Source organism: Micromesistius poutassou, assembly GCF_964030765.1.
Source record: "Micromesistius poutassou genome assembly, chromosome: 3".
Classification (NCBI taxonomy): Eukaryota; Metazoa; Chordata; class Actinopteri; order Gadiformes; family Gadidae; genus Micromesistius; species Micromesistius poutassou.
The window spans coordinates 11,221,518-11,242,818 of record NC_140273.1 but is presented as its reverse complement, the minus strand read 5'-3'; the positions used below and the strand labels follow the sequence as shown (position 1 = coordinate 11,242,818).

Genomic DNA, 21,301 nt, shown 5'->3' with positions numbered 1-21,301 from the left:
GCAGCACGTGTGCATGTATGTGCGTAAAAGCATTGTTTGGCTTGTGTTATGACATGATACAGTAGGCTATAGGCTTCTTTGCTTTCAGATGTCAGGTTGCTATGACGGAGTCACGTGAAAAACTGCTTTTTTTCAGTCGTCTACTGGGTATTTTCACAGAGCCACTGAGATAAAAACAAAACAACTTGTGCGCACAATAACTGAGTGACGCCGCCCATTTCTCTCCGTCTCTTCACAGCAGCCGGTTCCTCCCAGCCCGCACTGTTCCCTGGATACACCCACCCCTCAGACACCCCCTGTTCTCTCTCTCTATCTGCCTCTCTCTCCCACCCTCTCTCTCTCTCCCTTTCGTTCCCTCTCCACCAAAGCACCCAGCAGAGCTGTCAGATAGGCAGGACGCGCGGCCCCGCATGGCCCAACCCGGCGCTACATTCTGCTCTCCGAACAACCGCTTGGACTTTTGTTTTTCACTTTTAACTTTTAAAAGGAAATGAGGGATTCTAGCGGCGTCGCGCACCCTCAGATCACTAAACCGCGGGCTGCTACGGTCTATCTGTATTTTTATTACCATTGCTGTTATTTAAGGAGAAGGGTTGCATGTTCCTAGGCGGGCTTCACTTCTCCACCGCTGGCGAGCCGGAGTCGGGGAGCACGATGCTGGCCAGCCAGCTCACCTCCACCCCTTTCTCCGTCAAGGATATCCTCAAGATGGAGCAACAGCAGCAGCAGCAACAACAACAATCTCAGCAGCTGCAGCAGCCGCCACGACTACTTGAGCACCAGCAGCAGGCGCACCAGAGGTCACCACACAGTCAAATAGGCCTGCATCATCATCATCACCATCCACAACAGCAGCCCCTGCAACACTTCCGAGCCCCGCCGTCCTGCATGCTGGTCGGGACGGCCCGGGACAGCCCTCCGTTCTCCGAGGGGGAGGATAACCTCGCCTACCTCAGCGCGCTGGCAGCGCAGGAGGAGCCCGGGGACGCGAGCCTCTCCCCGGACATCATCTACGGCGGAGTCCCCGGCGCACTGGGACTCCTCGCCGAGCCCAAGCTGGAGGCCGTGGAGCCGGCGGAGATCAGTGAGTCGACCCGGCGATCATCCTCCTGGGACGCCTAGGGGGATGGGCTTTAAGAGGAGTGGAAACCATGCAAAGGGGCGCACGGTTTAGTTTGATTTTCAAATGATGGGAAACGGTTGGATATTTGTATGATGCCTAACCAGTTATTTAAAAACGGAGGAAAACTATTGGGCAACTTATTTTTGTATTGTAAGCGCGTCGACATTTTGTGTAGGTTTATTTATCGTAATCGTAAATTTTGAAATTCATTTAAAAATACAAATTAAAATGCTGAATTAAAATATGCCAAAATTATACAACTATATCTGAAACTCTTATATTCTGACCGCCAGCTCCAAAAAAACATTTCGACGTTGCTTTAAGAAAGAAACATGTCGGTGTCGTAGACCTCATTTGTGAGTGATGGAAATTAGCAGTATTATGAGGTCAAATAGTAGTATTTAGTCATAATTTATTCACGTCTCAATACACGGGTCTGAATTTGAATAATTGATTGTAAATTGAAGCAATGCTAACGGACGCGTGGCGCATCAAGGCCCGAATAAAAGTTGGACAACACCTTGATGGAAGTTAGGGTCGGAGAGCGATCTAGTAAAGTCTCCAAATGTCAACACTTTGTAGTGCTTTGCTCTGCGTGCTGCACAAGCAGAAGTGATGTGTGACCATAAAGCAGTAATTAGTCTGAAGAGGTCTGTAAAATAAACCACAGCGTGCTGCTGTGGGAAATAGCGGTACAGTCAACTCTCACACACCACAAGTATTTATATTGGCTCACTTTATCGACCTAATATTATGATATACGTGTAGCATGCAACTGTAGGCCTATCCTACATAGCTTTGAAATATATGTCTTAAAGGTGTATTTTAGTTTAGGTCAAATAAATGCTGTGTATATCCACAGCCGGGTATATCTGTATTAATAAAATAGATCAGACCTGTTGAAAAGACACATTTTGTGAAATTTTTTCTTCGATAATTGGCTCATATATAAAGTTTACATTGACATTTAGTCATTTAGCAGACTACGTATTTATTCTAAGGGGCTTATACGTGAGGCAGCAATTCGAGCATTTATACAATCACACAAACCGCAATAAAGTTCTAGTGCTGCAGGACCTTCATTCAAAATACAAAAACTATTTTTTGAGGGTTGCTTTTCTCCACGTGCTATGGCCATATTATCCCGGTATTACCATTGGGTTGAGTTGCAATCTATAAGGCCTGTGTTTTGATTTTTCTTCAATAACACAACATGTTTTTTTCCCCTCTTCCTCCAGAGAGCAGCGGCCATGTACCCCGGGAGGAGGCAGGGGACGGCGGCCACGGGGACTCAGAGCGCCCGGTGCAGAAGCAGAGGACCAGGCGGAAGCCCAGAGTGCTGTTCTCCCAGGCCCAGGTGTTCGAGCTGGAGCGACGCTTCAAACAGCAGCGCTACCTGTCGGCCCCGGAGCGAGAGCACCTGGCCTCCAGCCTCAAACTCACCTCCACGCAGGTGAAGATCTGGTTCCAGAACCGCCGCTACAAGTGCAAGCGGCAGCGGCAGGACAAGTCCCTGGAGCTGGCCGGACAGTCGCACCACCATCACGCTCCTCCTCCACCACCCAGACGGGTCGCGGTGCCTGTCCTGGTACGGGACGGAAAGCCGTGTCTGGGGGGCACACAGAGCTACAACGCCGCGTACGGGTCGAGCCCCTACAGCTATAACGGGTACCCGGCGTACACGTACAACAACCCTGCTTACAGCAGTGGCAACAACAACTACAGCTGCACGTATACGAGCCTCCCCACGCTGCCCCCCACCAACACGACCACCGGGGCGGCCTTCATGAACATGAACCTGGGGGGCCTCGGTGGCCCCCAGACCCAACCACACCAGGGGCCTGTCACCCCCTGCCAGGGCTCGTTGCAGGGGATCCGGGCTTGGTAGGGTACACCCCCGCACACACACACACATCACGACCCTCCCCCATTTGGACTTTTTGTATTGACTTAAACTCATGGAGGTTTTATAAGAACTTCCAACTGCACGCCTTGCGGTGCCGGTGCGTAAAGGTTCTTTTACGGATTGACTGTATACTCACTGAAAAATACTCTATGTCATACTACAAAGTATTGGTTAGATTGGTAGGCACGATATTGCCAAGACAGTATAAATCACAGCGAACACTGGGATTCAGTGGACATTTCAGCAGTTTGGTCCAAATTATTCATGATTGAACCACACAGGACGAGCTCAGCACGCAACGGTTTGCGACAGTATTTCAGTTTTTGTGACCATGTATTTGTATGAATTGTTTTAAAGAAGCCAGGGAATTACAGGCTTTTGACTTGAGTGGAATTACTTTGAAATGTTTTGGGTTCAAGAGAGATATGTGTCTCTTCCGCAACTATTCAAATAAACACGAGATGGAAGGAAGTGCTCTCTTTATTCTATTTTATTCATAACGGTAGTTATATAGAAGTTACAAAGAAACATGTTGATGCATGTGGTTGTTTATACTGCTGTGAGCGTATCCTATATGAAAATGAACACCATATTTCCTTTAAGCATAGCCTGTACTCGCAAGGTTATACATGGTACGCTGATGGAAAGGTAGTTTTGGTTGACTATTCCAACACATTCAAACCTCCCTTACTAATTCCTTAAATGAAACATGTGTATTTTCGAGTGCAGCTCGAGAGGCCAGTCTTTGAGGGGCCCGGCCAGGCAATACTCGTGATAATAGTCCTGGTGCCTGCAGTGTGAAAGGAGGAAATGGTTCTCTATTTGAGGGCCTTTAAGGACGAGATTAGGCACCTAAAATACCCCTAAAAAGGAGCTGGCGCAGGACTGCAGAGCGGGAATAATGGTTTATTGGATTCCCGGACAAAAGGTGTGTGGTGGGCAGACTTGGGCTCTCAGGAAAGACAATGGCGCACAAGAGGCGAGAGATTGACGTCCTAATATTCCAATTTGGGGATCGGGCAGCGCGTTATTCTAACTGGCTGCGCTCCGTGGAGAGGGGGACACGGGGGGAGATGTGTTCACTTTTGTCCGCGTCGGGGGCTTTTGTCCGGGAAGAATGGGTCTCTGATTTGGGGCGGAGAGTAGAAATCCCCAGCCGAGAGGGTTCGGGCCAGCAGGGCTCGAGGTTATGGCAGCGGGGGGCACGGGTATAAAGGCAGGGTATTATTGCTACATGTTGTACCATTTATCCCAGGAGAGAACATGGACGAGGTGGTGGTGGTGGGGATGGGGGGACGGGGGACGAGGCATTCATTCACTTTCTTTAGTTAGGATATATTGTGTTTTTTTTTGTCGTTTTTTCCCACTCCTAATCGGAGACCAGAACCGAACTGCTCCATATTAGATGCGTAATGGTGCCGTTTGGTCTTTTGGTATTTTAAATGATGTCATTTACATTAAAACCCAATAACAAATAATAATAATCGAAAGTTGCACCATTCTACTGACAATGGGTAAAATATAAACTTGGGTTTTTATAACGGCGTAATTCTATAAACTAAAGGAGTCTATGTCGGCTGAGCCTCTGGTCTGGGCTGGACAGGGGACATGCAGTCCGGGACCTGCTTTAATCCACACTCAGTCACCCGGTCTACCCGAGTAGCACAAACCATGCGGCTTACCACGATACAGCATTTCTCAAGCTTTGTGTTTACAAATTAAAAATAAAATTAGTAGCCGATAGTGTTTGATAGTGTCAGGCTACTGGGAACACTGACCCAAATACTTTTCTTTATCCTGTTCACTGGGCTCCTTATGTCCTGTGGTCCTACTCCGATAACCCACAACCCCCACCGCACCACCCCTCCATCCTTCTAGTTGGGCCCGTCCTTATCGCTCCAGACCATCGGGCGCACCGAGATAGAGATCAGTCGGCTCCCGCCAGGTAAAACCCTATTAACCTGCCCGACGCTTTCTCTCTCCCCTGTTTTCTCCTAATCTCCTGTTTGGGACCAAACACGAGTTAAAGCCGTCTCTGGACGCCTTCAGCGTGGCCCTGCAGCCTCTAATGGGGATGAATAGGCTGGTAAACAGACCGAGGTGGGGGGCTCTGGAGGGAAAGGGGGTCTCTGTCCCCCGGCGTGGGGGACGCCACTTGACCCGAGTAAATAAAGATGGCGACAGAACGGCGTCAGCCTCATTATACACCTTACTCATCTGGACCCACTGCAGGGTTAAGACCACACAAAAGTATCTTTCATTTATGCATTATTATTTATTATGTATCAGCATAATATACCTTATAATAATAGTCTACTCATAATCATAATCATAATAATAATAATTTTATTATAATAATTAATAGGCCTATTGATAATGTAATAACATTAGAATTAGGGTCAGTATTATGCCCCGATCATGTTTAGAGGACGAAGGACGATTTCCTGAACTAATTACATTTTAGAAAATATATTTACTTTCTATATAATCAACGATGACATTTAATTAGGCTACAATGATTATGCATGATTAACTATTAAAAAAATATATATAATAATTGTTCAATCACGACTATAGGCGAATACATATATATATATATATATAGATATAGATATATATATATATATATATATATATATATATATATAGATATATATATATAGATAGATAGATAGATAGATAGATAGATAGATAGATAGAAAGATAGGCCTAATAACAACACTAATAACAAGAGGATATGAATGATAATAATGTATATATTTTTTATTTTTATGTGAACAATATTATAATTATTCTTATTATTATAATTAGTAGCCTATTTTATCATCATTGCTATCAGTAGGCCTTAACTGCCTGTAATAGTATTGAACAATAATAATAGTAAAATATTGTAATGATTACCGTCGATAGGCTATTAGGTTTGGCAAGTGCTCTACAATAAGATACCCTGTTTACACTAATCACAAATGAGGACTGAGTCTCCAACTCAAACACCGGCACACGCAGGCGCCTGGCTGCTCTGTGCCCGCGTTGGAGATCTTGACATTTAGAAATAGGTAAGGGGATTTGTTGTTAAACTAGATTATCTTGGTCCTACCGGAAGCGTCATTCCGTGTTTCTTTCGTTCCAACTGTCTAGTCTAATTTTCTTATTATTATTATTATTATTATTTTTTTTTTTTTGTCTCTCTCTCTCTCTCTCTCTCTCTCTCTCTCTCTCTCTCTCTCTCTCTCTCTCTTTATTATAGCCTCATCTTATTTTTTATTTTAAAAACTGAAATTGCATGAGTTTTATTTATTGCATAACTGTCATTTCTTTCGGTTGATCCTTTATTGTTTTGTCTATAGAGGACACAACTAATCCCGAAAAGTATATAACACCCATTAAAACAGGGCTTAATGTAGCATTTTTTGGCATGTGAAAGGAAAGGAAAATTGTCTCTTGTGCAACATGGGATACATAGGATACATGTAATAAGTGTACCCAAAAAAGTGAAAATGTGTGGAGCTAAGCAGACATTCATACTAACCCAACTTGAGATTCAGACGGATTCCACAGCTAGCCACTATTAGACCAAGAGCTCATAATCTGAATTTGTGGTCACCCTTGTTCTTTGTGCATTTCTCTCCCAACAGAGTTCAGGGGGATAGTGGCAGAAAGAACACATTGCTTGTTCATGCTGGCACACATTTTTTTCAAGTGTGTTTTTTAAAGCATTTCCTCTGGTTAAATTTGAAGAAAGAACTCTATCTCAACTTTAGATACCAGTAGATATCAGTATAGAGAGCTAGTTAAGCAATGCTTGTGTTATCGTTAACTTAGGATGTGTTATTGTTAGATTAACTCAGGTTGGTGTATAGTAAGATTAACTCAGGTTAGTGTATCGTGAGATGAAGTCAGGTTGTGATATCATTAGATTAACGGTTGGTGTATCGTTAGATTAACTCAGGTTGTGTTTCATTAGATTAAGTCAGGTTGGTGTATAGTTAGATTAACTCAGGTTGTGTAACTATTCGATTAAGTCAGGTTGCATTTCATTAGATTAACGGTTGGTGTATCGTTAGATTAACTCAGGTTGGTGCATCGGTAGATTAACTCAGGTTGTGTTTCATTAGACTAAGTCAGGTTGGTGTATAGTTAGATTAAGTCAGGTTGGTGTATTGTTAGATTAACTGAGGTTGGTGTATTGTTAGATTAACTGAGGTTGGTGTATTGTTAGATTAACTGAGGTTGGTGTATGACATTTAGAATTTTTTTCGTTAGATGAACACAGGTTTGTGTATTTGTTAAATTAATTCAGGATGTGTTATCGTCAGATTAACTCAGGATGTGTTATCATATCATGTCTATGTAGAAACTTTTTCATCTAATCAGGATTTACAGGATTTCAATACATGGAGAATGAAGAACACAAAACCAAAGTAAACAAAGCATGTGCAGCAATAGTCACCTGTGTAAAAGTTACTTAATTTGTCTGCCATCTACAGATAAGTGTGTATGTTGGTCTTCTTTTCATTTACACTTCTTGAAATAAACGTTATCAAGAAGTTTACTATGTACGCTTGTGGTTCCTGAGTGTGTTTATTGAATGTATGTATAACATTTTAAACATGGTATAACAAATCCTGGCCTCCGCTGTTTTAATCTAGTTCTAGTTAGTATTTAAGTATTGAAGTATTTATACTGATGCCATGTTTGTTGTCATATTACCTGTATTTGCTTGACGCTTCAATGCAAGGACAAGAACTTGTGCAGTAAGAAGGAAATACATGCAGGCAGGCCAGCAGATAGCAAACAGACAGGGGGGAAAGGGGGGGCAGATTGGTTGACAGACAGACAGACAGGCAAACAGACAGACAGACCGACCGACAGGCAGGCAGGCGGACTGGCAGAAAGACAGACGGTCAGACAGGGATAGAGATAGCCAGGCAGGCAGACAGTCAGACTTGCAGGTACATTAATAAAAATTAATCAAAACTCAATACATTAATCAAACGACTGTGTCACTCTAACCCTCCTCTTTCACCCCGCCCCCTTCTCTCTCTGCCACTCCAACCACTCTAGAGGTCGTGATTAGGCGGCAACATTCCATCTATCAGCAGCCAATGAGCACAGGCCTTGGTAGGCCGCGGCAGGCCTAGACACATTGCTCTTTAAATACTCTCCGTTGCTGTTTCTTCTGCAGTCCTACTGTTACAAAAAAACATGTTTATTTAATAATATTAGACAGGATAGAGTAGTTGCTAGGGCGGTTGACTCTCAGCCAAAAGGCTCAGGTTCGAGCCCTCACGTTGGCTCCCTGTAGGCCTAGAGCAAGACGCCTTAACCCCTAACACAGATCTCATGGTTAAGAAGTGTGTTGGAGTACGGTATGTTCACCATACAGACCAGACAATACAGGGGGCATTTTGACTCCCAGCCGGTCAAAAGGTTCCTTTTTTGCCTTCCAGGTTCGATCCCCAACATCTGCATCCATTCTGAGCAAGAAGTCTCTTAAATCTGCTCCTTACTTACGTGTATCTAAAATTCACAAGTTGCATTTGTTTTTACCAGTATATGGGATGTGATATGCTCAAATATGACAAAAAATGCTTCTTGATTAAATTGCGTCCCCTAGCTTTAAGAGGACAGGAATACAACATTTATTGTATATATTCACAAACAGTCTAACTCATTGAAGTATTTAAATTCTGATGTGATGACCCTCTCTCTCTGTCTGCTTGTTCTCCTGTTGTTGGCCTATCTTAGCCAGGGGGCCAGTGGGTCGTCTGCCTATGTGGTGTGCAGGTCGGGCCTGTATAGGCCTCAGGTGTACCACAGCTATCATTTTCCCCTTCACACAAGGCAAGGTTGGTCTTTGTTGTGTCCCATAGGGTTTTTGTCCTTTTTCTCTTGGTTTATTGTTTGGTCTTTGTCTTGTGTTAATACATGTGTTCATACATGCAACAATCACACGCACCACTGATGATACAGGCTTCAGGTTTCATTCCAGTAATTTTGGATGAATAAATGTAACTTTAAACCTATTTAATCATGTGTGCACTCTTTCAAGGGCTCTTTCACCCTTTAGCATGCTCTTTTTGCCTGGTCCTTAGACTGTCTGTATTAGGGGTGTAATGATACACTCATTCTAATGGTTCGGTTATATATATATATATATACATTTTTTTAATATAAAGTTTTTATTGATTATCACACACTCTGAGAGTGTCTTTTCTTGTCCTGATGTTTTGTGTTGAGGACCACAATGGAAATAAGTCCTGGACTTTTTTTATTGTGTTTTTATCCTCAATTGTATTTGATGTCTTTCCATTTGTGTAAGGCATTTGTTTGATACAATTTAATAAATCAAATCAAAATCCAATTGTTTAGTAAAAATAAAATAATAAAAACTGCTGTACCGAAAAACATACCAAACCGTGACTTAAAAACCGAGGTACGTATCGAATCGTGACTTTTGTGTATGTTACACCCCTAGTCTGTATGTAACACATCATCATGAAAACATAGCATTTTAAGTGTTTCATAGCATTTGAAGTGTTTTTCTCCACTTGCACCCACCAGATGCCAATCTGTTGACTTTGTGGCTTGAGAAGTACTGTTCAGTAGCCCCATCGACAACCTTAACACCGAGGCAATCCGTGGTTCAGTAGCCCAGCTCATTGGGGGGGGGGGGGGGGGGGGGGCGGGTGATTGATTTAGCCAAAGCTTAGAGATGCTTGGAGATAAGAAAACTGTTTTCCCGTGTTCCTGACTTCGAGAGAGCAGAGAACATCGGTCAGCCAAGCACAAGCTCGACAAAAGGGGCTTTTGGTCTGACCGTCGCCCTCCCATCTCTAAATATTTATCCTCCATGATCCCCATGTATCCATTCTGCTGGCACAGCCTTCTGGGTCAAAACCATTATGTTTCTGGGAAGATGCAGGCAGAGGAGCTGTTTATCCACCGCTACCAATATCCATTCATCCCAGTATGTCAGTGTTTGTAAAAACAGGCATAAACTGCTGTATGTTTGTGTCTGTGTGTGTGTGTGTGTGTGTGTGTGTGTGTGTGTGTGTGTGTGTTTGTGTCTTAGGGTCTCACGCACATGCATACACATTCATTTGTTGTTCAGCTGGGGGCTCACTGGGAACGTGAGGGGAATGTTAATGATTGATAGTTTCCTCTCTCTGTCTAAATGCAGTGAAGGTCATTAAAGGTCCAGTGTGTACAATTTAGTAGCAACTAGCGGTGAGGTTGCAGATTGCGACCAACTGAATCCCCCCCCCTCTTTACTATGGCTACGGTGGCCTGTATAGTGTAAGGTGCCAGTAAGTACCTCCAAGATTATGTCATCGTCTACGACAGCATCGAGTAGCTTAAGTGATGAGGGTCCTGGATAGATTTATGAATTGTTTAGTGTGTAAATGTAAAAATATAGATCATAGCTTACAAGTAAAGTTGCTTTTACAGTGAAAACGTTTTTCCCAATGTCAATAAATTTATTACAAATCACTGAATGGGACTGTACACACCGCAATTTCTGTTTTGCGAAAAATATACATTAATATGAATCTTTGTCAATGACAAAGATTCATATTAATGATAATGATTATTATCATATTAATGGTTATGACAAATTGTCATAACCATTGTCACGGTACATGTTGTAGGTCATGGCGGTCGGCGGCGGTAACAGCCTATTATTGGCGTTTTTAAAATATTTAATGTCAGGATAAACCGATGCATCCTTACTCCTCCATACGATTCGGCGGGCGATTGAGCTTCTTGTGGAGCATTCTACGATCTGAACCGCGACGGAGAGCGAGGAGAACATCTGGAGATTTGGCAGAAAGCGGGAGGGGATAGACAGACATTCGCAATAGTGTCTATTAATCAACACAGCGTTGCTTATGTCGCAGAAGTTTCAAGTCCACTGGCAATGCTTTAATGCTTACAATGTATTTTTAATCAAAAGAGTTCCAACGGACAACGAATGAACTTGCCTTCTCCAAATCTGAGGAGAATAAACGTTTATATTTGGTTTACAAAGTAACAAACATTTAGATAAGGGAATTAGATGCTCGATTTTATAAGACGCAAACATCTGTACTAAATAGTGTATTTAATAAACTTATATTTGGACATCTCCATATATCTACTTATCCTGATATACGCTTACACAACTGTTTTAGAGAGCTATAATGATCTAACCAGGAGAAGGCCTTGGCACCGGTAGCTGATTGGTTCACTAGCAATGCAAGCCCATGCCAGCAGTTGGCCTATGACCTTTAAGAATGTATTTATTTTTAAATACTCAAAATGTAACAATAAAATGAAAAATGAAACAATAAGAGACTATAGACTGTATGCATCAACATTTAGCAGATAACCTTATGGGATTATATGAGCAAAACAGTCTGACTACATAAAATAACATATTTGTTTTTCTCTTCATTATCATTTATTTAATTTCTTAATTAATTTACTATTGATTTATGATGTGTCCGCAATAGGTTCTTACATTTTCCTTTAGTCTACTTATGTTCCTTCTTAAGATAAATTGTAAATAATTGTTTATTATGAATTGTTTAGCCTGCGAACCCAGTCGAATCAGCGAGCTCATGTTTGCTCTGGCATATGCCAGAATAATGTAGGATTTTTTTTTTGTATATAAACCAGGCATTTTTTTCTTGGCATTTCCTTCAGCCCATTGCTTTGTCTTCATAAAATGAAACCCCAAATAAATTGGATATGAACACGTTGGAGTATATCTCTTTCTTCTAAAGGTGCGTAGCGGTATAATACCTCGAGTGTGGCCCGACGAGAGACGCCGTGGCACATGATCCATCTTGGTCTAGGTGTGAAGGTGCGGTCCTGGGGAGTGAGGGGAGGTACAGGTAGGCCTACAACAGAGCACTTATAGAGAGCCCCCACACGTCGCTGCCACAATCGCGGCCTCGCTGCCAAACTGAATTGTGACAAATTCTGTTTACACAGCTCCCGCAACTTTGCATAGGGTGTGTACGTGCGTGCGTGCGTGTGTGTGTGCGTGTGTGTGTGTTGGCAGGTGAACCGTTCACTAATGTGGAGAAACATAATCCCATCTTCACTAGAAACCATTAATCACCATGAAGCCCTGCAGACTGTATCTCGGCCCATCGAAGCCCTCCCTCTCTCCACCTCTCTTACACACATGTTATCAGGCTAGGTGGCAGGTTGCAGAGCTGGGAGGCGGTGTGTGTGTGTTGGCGTGGACGCTGGGGACCGCAGGGGGAACACATGCGATGTGCACACATACACCGCTAGTATTGAAAGAGGTTCTGAGGGAGGGGGGAGTTACTTAACTGTCTAAAAGGTTGAATTATACATCCATGTTGTATAGCCGCTGGTAGGCCGTCGCACACTACGTCACCGGCGTAACTCGCTTTCTCTTCCCCGCTACGCATTGTGGCTACATTTACGACGTGGTAGATTAGATTCACACAATTGTTTGTTTGTGCGACACATCATCTTCTCTTGATGTCCCTGTATTAGTGACTGTTCGTAGATTACGCTCAGAATCAGCGACGCAGAACCATAAACAGAGGCAATAGAGTGTAGTGGCCCATGACACGTGGTCGCTTACCCAGGGACTGACAGTCCGGTCAGGTGAGATGTCTCCCTCTAGTGGGCATGGCATGGAGATCGTGGGGAATAAACTGCTAGAGAGAGAGACTAGTGTATTTATTTTGACAGAAAGGAGTGGAGGACGCGCAGGTTAGAAACACGTGGCAGCGCCAAGAGAAGACCCTGCTTCTGCGAGGAGCTGCCGTAGATTTATTTACAATTCACAAAATACAGGCTTCTCTTTTAATGTCAAGCATTTCACACGTGCATACCATCTTCATCACCTCCTGGTTCAGTCCCTTTTGTTCGGCGGTTGTTTCAAACCCTGCCGTACGTCCCTTGTGTCTTCACTCTGGGATCGTTTTGGTTTAAAGACTTGTCTGCGTACAGCGCAGCCATCAGAAACCTCTCTTATATTTAGATTTCACAACAGAGAAGCAGTGTTCACCCCCAAACATAGATGTTGAGTGCATCTATAATAATGCATGAGCTGTTTTTATATATAATTATAATAATTTATACACATCCTTTTACTGTTGCATGGCTTCAATAGACAGGATTTAAATATAACATAGTATTTGTGCGTTTGGTGCATGGCGGCTGATTGTAAGGCCATGGTGTGAAGTATCGATAAAATTACTTCAAGTATCCTTTAATTTCCTGTAAGTGCGCATCTGCAGAACAAGATGTCATTCTATTCCTCCAGGGGCCAGATACGTGGCCCCTGGGTTTGCATGGAAAGAACTGAAGGGACCCGGGCGACGTATCCAACCACCAGTCAAATCATAACTGGACCAATGGTACTCACGTCTTATGCATTAACTTGCTCAATGGTAAATTGAGGGTCTACAAGTAATTTACATTTCCAATTAAATGTTTCAGGAACACGAGACGGAGTCCAAGATGAATACCGTTCATCCATTCCAGCTTAGTAACAACTCTCCCTCACTTAAACACAAACACACATAGCATCAGAGCACAGGTGCATTTTGATTTAAAAATAGACTTTTCATTCGCTCACTAAAGATTTTAAGCTTTTAAATGACTTTCTATTTTGTTTAGTACACTGGGAATAGTCTCCATCTAGTTTCTAGCGGAATACAAGTTTCCCCATCTGTCATTTCTACGGTAGAGAGGCGCCCCCTTGTGGTTATAAGGGCAACAAGGCTGAATTAATAATAAAGTGCGGAGTGTGTTAAATAGGTGGAGTGGATTTCCTGATGATTAGAAAGAACAATTGTATCTTCAGTCTCATTATAGAGATATTCATAATAGTTGGAAGGGAAAGGTGAATAATGAAGATTTTTTTGTTGTTGAAAGTAATCGACCTGGGACATTATATCATGTCATTGAAAACAGTCAAACATCCATTTGGATGCGAGCTGATGAAAACACACACACAAAAAAAGAAAAGTAAAAGTGTGAAATGGCCGTCTATTATCAATGTCGGTAGCTCAACTAAAATGTGTTATCGGACCCGCTAACCTTGTTACCCCTGACTACAGAGAGAGGCTAACTTGGCTAGCGGTTAATTCTGTGCGTCAAAAGACAAGCGGGGGGTTGGGGGATGGGGGTGTGAGAGCGGTCAGTTGTCTATGTCACGCTCCGGGGGGCGGAGACGGCGGCGGTGCTGGCGCTCGGTGAGCACGTACTTAAAGAACTCGTACACCGACCAGCTGATGGCGGTGGACGGCATCTGGTAGATGACGCGCGCCTGTACGCCCTTGAAGAACGCCGGAGCCCCGCCCATCCGGTAGACCGTCCGGAACGCCTCGCCCAGACCGGAGATCTGGCGCGCGGCCGCGTTGGGCGGAGCCGTTCCGGCCGCTGATGATGATGATGATGATGCCGCTGCCGCCGCCGCCACAGGAAGCGCTAGCGCCTCCTGCGTGTTGAGGAGGGTCTTGCACACGTCCAGCGGGGTGGTGGCGGCGGCAGCGAGGGCCCCGGCCAGTGCGCCTGACACCATGTGCGAGGAGGGGTCGTAGTGGCGGTGGGGGTTGAGCAGCTCCTGCAGGTACTCGTAGGTCATGAAGTGCAGCGCCTGGAAGGGCACGTTCATGGTGAGCTGCGTGGTGAAGCTGCGGTAAAAGGCCCCGGGGCCCTCTCTGCGCAGCGTGGCCCCCACACAGTCCACCACGCCACGGTACGGGGAGTTGAACATCTGCACCCGCTGCTTGACCACTGGGGAGGGCGGAGGGGGAGGAAGAGATGAAAGGAGGGGGGGGGTGAGGCAAAGGAGGGGAGGAGGAGAGAATGTAGGGAGGACAGGTGGGTGGAAAGAGGGAGAAAGCAAGAAGATTTAATAATTATTGCAGTGAAACAATTGACCTTTGAAACATCTGTATATATTTATGACAACCTAGTGGTTGGCCAACATTAAACCTAAACAAATTACTATTTAACATTTCATATCACAGCATGATGTAACACCGCCACCAGTATTGCGATACACCAAACCCCAGGAGTATATAAATGAGAAGCACCATGCATCTCTGACAGGTGAAGGTGAACCATTAACTAACGGGGACAACTAATATTTGGGCTACTTCACTGTAGCCTAGTTTGAGATTACTACTCTAACATGAAGGCCATGCTTGATTAATTTAGAGGTACATAGAGTTAGGGCCAAAGTGCTCAAGAAGGTAGACTGTGGACATGTAAGTCAAACACAGGACCTACCGACTGCCTGTCCAGCACCCTAGACACCAGACTATCCGGCAAGCCTATTCTATATGAATACAAGTCCTAAACTACTGAAATGTCCACCGTTCCTACACATAAAACTATAGACGCTAAAAGATTGGAAAATATGTAAATGTAAATAACTTCTGCACGTGGTGTGATATGAATATCTTCAAACGACAGCAGTTTCAACAGGCTAATAGGAGATTAAGCTTCCCTATTAATAGAATCGAGGTGTGTGAGAGAGCGAGTGGGTGTGCACCTTCAGCTGGGTTCATAACAGCGTCGTGGAGCACCGTGGCCATGCAGCCAGCCACTCCTGGAGAGAAAGACAGAAAGGAGGGGAGGATTCATATACATGGCCTCTTCCAAAAGAAAATACAATTACATCTATAACCTTTAAAAAATGACTTGACAGTAATGCCATTTTCCTGATATATCTGAATTGAGATCTAAGTGGTAAGAGATTTATTGAGTTGGAAACCACATGACCACCTGCTGCAGTGGACAACCGGACATTCCTTTCAAATTATTATTAATTAATCTTCTGTGAGCACAAAATACGAACAGCTTGTGATGACTAATCCCCCCCCCCCTCACACATGGTGGTAAAATAGGGGCCCTTTAAGGACCTTGAAGACAATGGCCTTTAATTGCTGCAGGTGATTAGATGGACATTGTATCAGACAACACATGTGGAGATGGGGAGGGCTCAGTTGAAGGTGGTGGTCCAACCTAGGAATTTCTCATGAACTAATTTCTGGGGTCACAGTATTTGGTAGGCCCCCAGATAGTAAGAGCCATGTTCTCGATTATCTTGGAGAATCTTGAATACCTCTACATCTGTTTAATAATGTACTAGGAAGACTGTTGTATAATCTAGTTAAAACATTTATTGCAACAAAGGTTTCAAAATAATTCTCTGGTATATTTGAAGGATGAACCGTTCCATTTTAATAAAAAAAGGAATAACATTGAAACATCGGGCTTAATTGCACAGGCTGTGTTTACCGTGTTATAATATAATATAATTCTTGCTTATACTACATTGTCTACTACTCATCATACTAATACTTCTTGGCCCAAGCTCAAACAATCATTTTAGGTTTAGCCATTTGTTTAACCCTTAAACTTAAAAAAAATGTTAATATGTTAACCATTGGGACGTTAAACTTTTGAACTCTGTTCGAATATTTTCACTTGGCTCATGCATTCAACCTTTCTATACATCTTAAACTATGACACTTTATTTAACATATGATTAAGCTCATTGTACAATATAGTACGTATTTTATAGTGCTGGTAAATAGTTTTTATCTACCATTCACCTCGGCTGGTGAGCCAAAAATATGAACTTTGGACCCCGCTCATACCACAAGCTGAGCATTCTCATGCTCTCAACATGGCAACCTCGTACCGCTGCTGGCAAAGCAACAAACTTACCGTTAGAGAAGTGACTGTTCACGCCGGGGTGGACGGCGTCACTGAGGGTGAACTTGATCTTCTCATAGCAGGCAAAGTAAAGAGCGTGGGCCGGCCCTGCCCCGACTGCCATCACGTTAACGCCCCGGACCGGGCGCCATACCCCCTCTGTGCGGACGATCTGCCGCAGGGCATCCGCCACACTGCGGTAACGGGCACCAGGGTCAGGCTGCAGACTCTGCATCCGCGTCTGGGAGGAAGGTAGAGAGAGAGAGAGTACTCCTGTTATAATCCAGTACTTTGCCATGCACACTAATAAACCCATTTGAACCTGGTAATAAGTCTATTTTTTTACTGTTTCAGCGATTACAGGGGACCTGGCAGCCCTAACACAGGATAAGACAAAAACCTGAACTTTACAAAAAGGTGGGGTTCAGGTGGTTTGGGTTTCCCTTTAAAGTGGGAGGGATGAAAAGAGGGATGTATCCACCGCAAACCTACAGAATATCAGGTCAGAATATATCAAAGGGCATACTATACATTTTAAAGTCAGCTAATGAACTCTGTCTAGGAAAGACTCAGGATTGAAGGAATGTGGTCGGAATCCCCCCCCCCCCCTTCCCTGGCCTTGTTAAGTGTATTTTGTACTTCCTGAAATTCCAAAATGGCATAGATTCATTCAGCTACGGTAATTGGCTACGTAGCCAGGAGGGAAAATACATGATACATCAAGTTAATCAATATACTGGTGAGGATTTGTTCTGTCCATCTCTTTATAGATTTGTTGATAGTCCTGCAGGGGCTGATGAGCTAGTTTAGCCACCCCAGATTTCCTCCAACAGGTCCACTGAAATCTCCTCCAGTAAGTCCACTGGGTGACTAGGCAGGTTTTACCCACTTGCATAATCCAGGAAACCACCAGTGTTCCCGTAATGAGGAGGATGGCCCAACCCCAAAATTTCTAACAATGTGCAATAACAAAGACTTATTCCCTCCCCCTCTCCACGTAAATGATGGTTTAAGGAAAGAGAAAATGGAATGTGCCTAAGGAAACTGCTGTTATAAATGCCATCAGGTTTTTTCTACCCGTCCCAAATTTTGATTAATACTTCTACAGAGAACCAGTGAACCAGAGAACCCAATGCTTTTTTTTGGTAGAGGGCACTCAAGGCAGAGCTTAAACTGCCCTGTTCTTTTATTTATTCTTTTACTGTAAGCGGGTTCAAAGTTTGTATTGCTTTATCCATTTGTGGGTTCATGTGAAAAACTACACAATTGGATTGTGATTAAATACCAAGTATGAGGTGATTTAAAAAGTGAAATAGGCATACACCTCATTGTTCACTGTGAAAAATATATAGGCCCAATAAATACCAAAAGCCTCTCCTGAAATTAAACATTTACAAAATCGGTTCCAGTGGAATTTCTGTTCAAAGATAAGGAATATTCACTGACTTTGGGTCTATTTAGAATAGTTCCAGCCCCTTTTTAAATGTGTGCTTGCCTTTCAAAGAACCTACTGCATTTCTTATATTAGAAATCTGTTCTTCCTACTCTGTCTGCTTCCTGGATAACATTGTTACGGACCACAACAGAGTGCCTTTGTGAAAGAATGGGGTTTGTTCATGATGATTTGTTCCCATACTGAATACGGCTTCACCCAGCATCACTGTGTTGAGAAGGATAAAGTAGGCCATGGAACAACATACAATTTCCCCAAACACACCAGAACATTGCAGGCCAGACCTTCCAATAGACATGGATCCAAACATTTTTGAGCACAAGTTGGTGTTCTCAGACTTTGACTGACAGAACAGGATATGACTACATATTACAAACAAAAGGCATGCGTTTCAAAATGAAGGAACATGCATCCTTTTCTGAATGCAGCTCTAGCCGTGCCTGGTGAAACTTGATGTATCAGAATGACATGGCAATTGAATAACACCATGACGGCCATTTAGACCGGTGCGACAAAATGGCTGATGTGCCAGTGTGTTTCTGCTGTTGTCTATGGTGTATCTGGCTTGTACAGTTCCTCCAACCCTTGAGGTTTACATTATGTTGTCTATTCTTAATGTCATACATTACAATGTATTGATGCATAAGCCCTTGAAATAAAGCTCTTTGTTTTCCTTATTAGCTCCAACAAGGTTGTGGCTATCTACTTTCGACAACCAGTGAAAGAGTACTTTGTTCTATGCCCAATATGCCCCTGGCGACATAGTACAACTTCCACTTTCTTTCTACCAGCATTATATTAGCACCAGCGACTTAGCTCCCTTGACCATGGGCAAAGGTGGGCTTTTTAATGATCTGGCATTGTTTTCTACTCTTTCCGATGCCACTTCCCATCATTCGAATTATCTGTAACACTGATGGATTGTTTCAGCGTGCTTTTGTCCTACATTGCCCAACCAAAATAACATGTATGTATGTATGTATGTATGTGTGTATGTGTGTATGTGTGTGTGTGTGTGTGTGTGAGAAGATTGACACGCAATGTAGAGGAACTTATTTTCAAAAGAATTGGTCTGAAGAACAGTAACACAAGTTCTGTTTTGGGCTAGTCCCATCCTCCCTTTTCTTAGTCATTTAGTCCCCTGGTTAGTGAGGTCTAGGTCTAGGTCTAGTAGGTCTAGGTCTAGTGGGTCTAGGGCCTGGCTGCCTGAAAACAGCAATGACATCCTGAAGGAATCCATGTGGTTCTTCAGACAGAAGCCAGTCACCACATCGATCAAACCCAGTTGACCAATGAGGTGAACATTTTACATCAGGACAACAGGAAATGGGAAATGTAAGAAGATTCCGAGAAGATGTCTTCAGAAAATAACTTCCTGTTCCTGTTCACTGTGCAGTAATGATCAACTCATAATAAGCATATCCAGTTTTACAGGCAGCAGGTAAATAACTTCTATAGCAGGTGTATTCAATACACACTCGAGGTAACATCATCCATGGTAGCTATGAGAGAAATATTTCCAAATCCTATAGGTCAGATAACAATCAATGCCTTTCAGAATCGTACTGATGTTTGGCCACGAACCTCGAATCAAGACCCGAAAATAGTTATCCTTTGATTTAAAAAGCTCGCAATAAATATACAAACCTGTAGCATGTTTTTTCCTCAAGTAAGATTTCAATTAGGCTACGCATTACTATTCTGTCACTGTAGCTGGGTAGCCAAGCAGGCTGATAGCCTTTGGCCACCTAGCTCACACAATGCTACTGTAACTGCCAGCATTCACCACAATATTGGGGTTGTCCGAAACGTATCATGGCCATAAGAACTTTGGTAGCCATTATGCCCTACAGAACAGTTTGTGTAGCGGTTCATTTACCGGCAACCTCGGTTAGTTTGACCCGGTAACCGAGCCCATGCCTGACTGGAAGGGCTGATGGTGAGTTCAAGTTATGTGGGATAGTAGATAGTATTAACGATTACCATCTCCTCCATAATATTTGACACGTAGATGGTATTAACTTTTGCCATCTCCTCCATATTATTAGATTGAATATATCAGAGGTTTAATATTCCTCGTTTCAATCGCCAGTTGGATGTTTCATGCGTGAGCGGTATATACAAGTTGTAAATTATGAAATGTCGAGAACTACTTTATGACTTGAACGCAACATAACTCGAGATTAATGTTCCGAATGCCAACCGGGAGTTTCTTGACAGGTTCCAGTGGGAACTTTGATTTTAATTGTTATGGCTACAACAATATAAATATAAACGCCGTCAAATAGGTGTACGTGGTCAATATACTTGAGTGGTACTCGGTGTATACAACATAAATAATTAACGCATTGGAAAGACAAACCAGTGACAGTGACACCCATGCTCATCTAACCGCAGTTAGATAAGACTTTCGTAGTAATTATTATATCCTCATTTTTAGATACCTTGACACAGTCGATGGGGTACATTAAGCAGTGCTCCATGATGCCAGCCACGGCTCCGGCTAACATGTGTGTGGTGGTCGATACTCCTTGAGGAAGTCCTTCGTAGTCCACGTCTGGCTCGGCAGCAGCAGCACACAGCTCCGGTGGTGTCCGGTGAGATGTTACAGCGAAGTCCGGTTCCACTCCTACTGACCTTGGCGAGAACCCACCAACTAATCCACCGGTGTTGAGAAACCTGCCGCCTAGCCACCGGATCTCTGCCCCGGCCGTGGCGGCTGTGACCCCGCTGTCGACGCCCGGTGCTTCCACGGCCATTCGCCGCGACAAGAAACCGTCCACTTCCATTTAAATCGCTTTAAACGGGTTGGTAAGATTGCCCGGTGCTAAGACTATGGCCGCCCTGGCCTAGTCTGACTCTACCGGCGTGGACGATGGTTTGGTCGTCTTACGGTGAGATAGAGCCTCCCGGTGCTGACGCACTAGCAAAAGTGGCGCCGTCCCGGTCAAAGCACGACTGCTTCGGGGTTGAGGGGCGGAGCCGATTGCAGCGGGTATGGCAGTTCTCGCAATGGCAATAAGCTTTCCGATTGGTCTGAATAGCTGCCATTCTTCTGTGAACACAGGAATGATATTGGCAATTGGTTGAAACATATGTTTTATCACAATTATAA

The 21,301-nt window shown here is 43.6% G+C and overlaps 2 protein-coding genes across 2 annotated transcripts; one reads left to right on the top strand and one right to left on the bottom strand.

Moving 5' to 3' along the window:
• Nucleotides 1–597: 597 nt before the first annotated feature.
• Nucleotides 598–3,011, top strand: LOC311341220 (homeobox protein Nkx-2.5-like; the record flags this gene model as incomplete). Its single annotated transcript, XM_084466117.1, has 2 exons — nt 598–1,084; nt 2,362–3,011. The coding sequence occupies 2 exons, from the start codon at nt 598–600 to the stop codon at nt 3,009–3,011; spliced, it is 1,137 nt and encodes a 378-aa protein (XP_084322243.1).
• Nucleotides 3,012–12,774: 9,763 nt separating this feature from the next.
• Nucleotides 12,775–21,121, bottom strand: LOC311341219 (mitoferrin-2-like). Its single transcript, XM_084466116.1, has 4 exons — nt 20,631–21,121; nt 16,746–16,974; nt 15,565–15,621; nt 12,775–14,801 (listed from the first exon to the last, which is right to left on the bottom strand). The coding sequence occupies exons 1-4, from the start codon at nt 20,973–20,975 to the stop codon at nt 14,203–14,205; spliced, it is 1,230 nt and encodes a 409-aa protein (XP_084322242.1). The 5' UTR covers nt 20,976–21,121; the 3' UTR covers nt 12,775–14,202.
• Nucleotides 21,122–21,301: the final 180 nt, after the last annotated feature.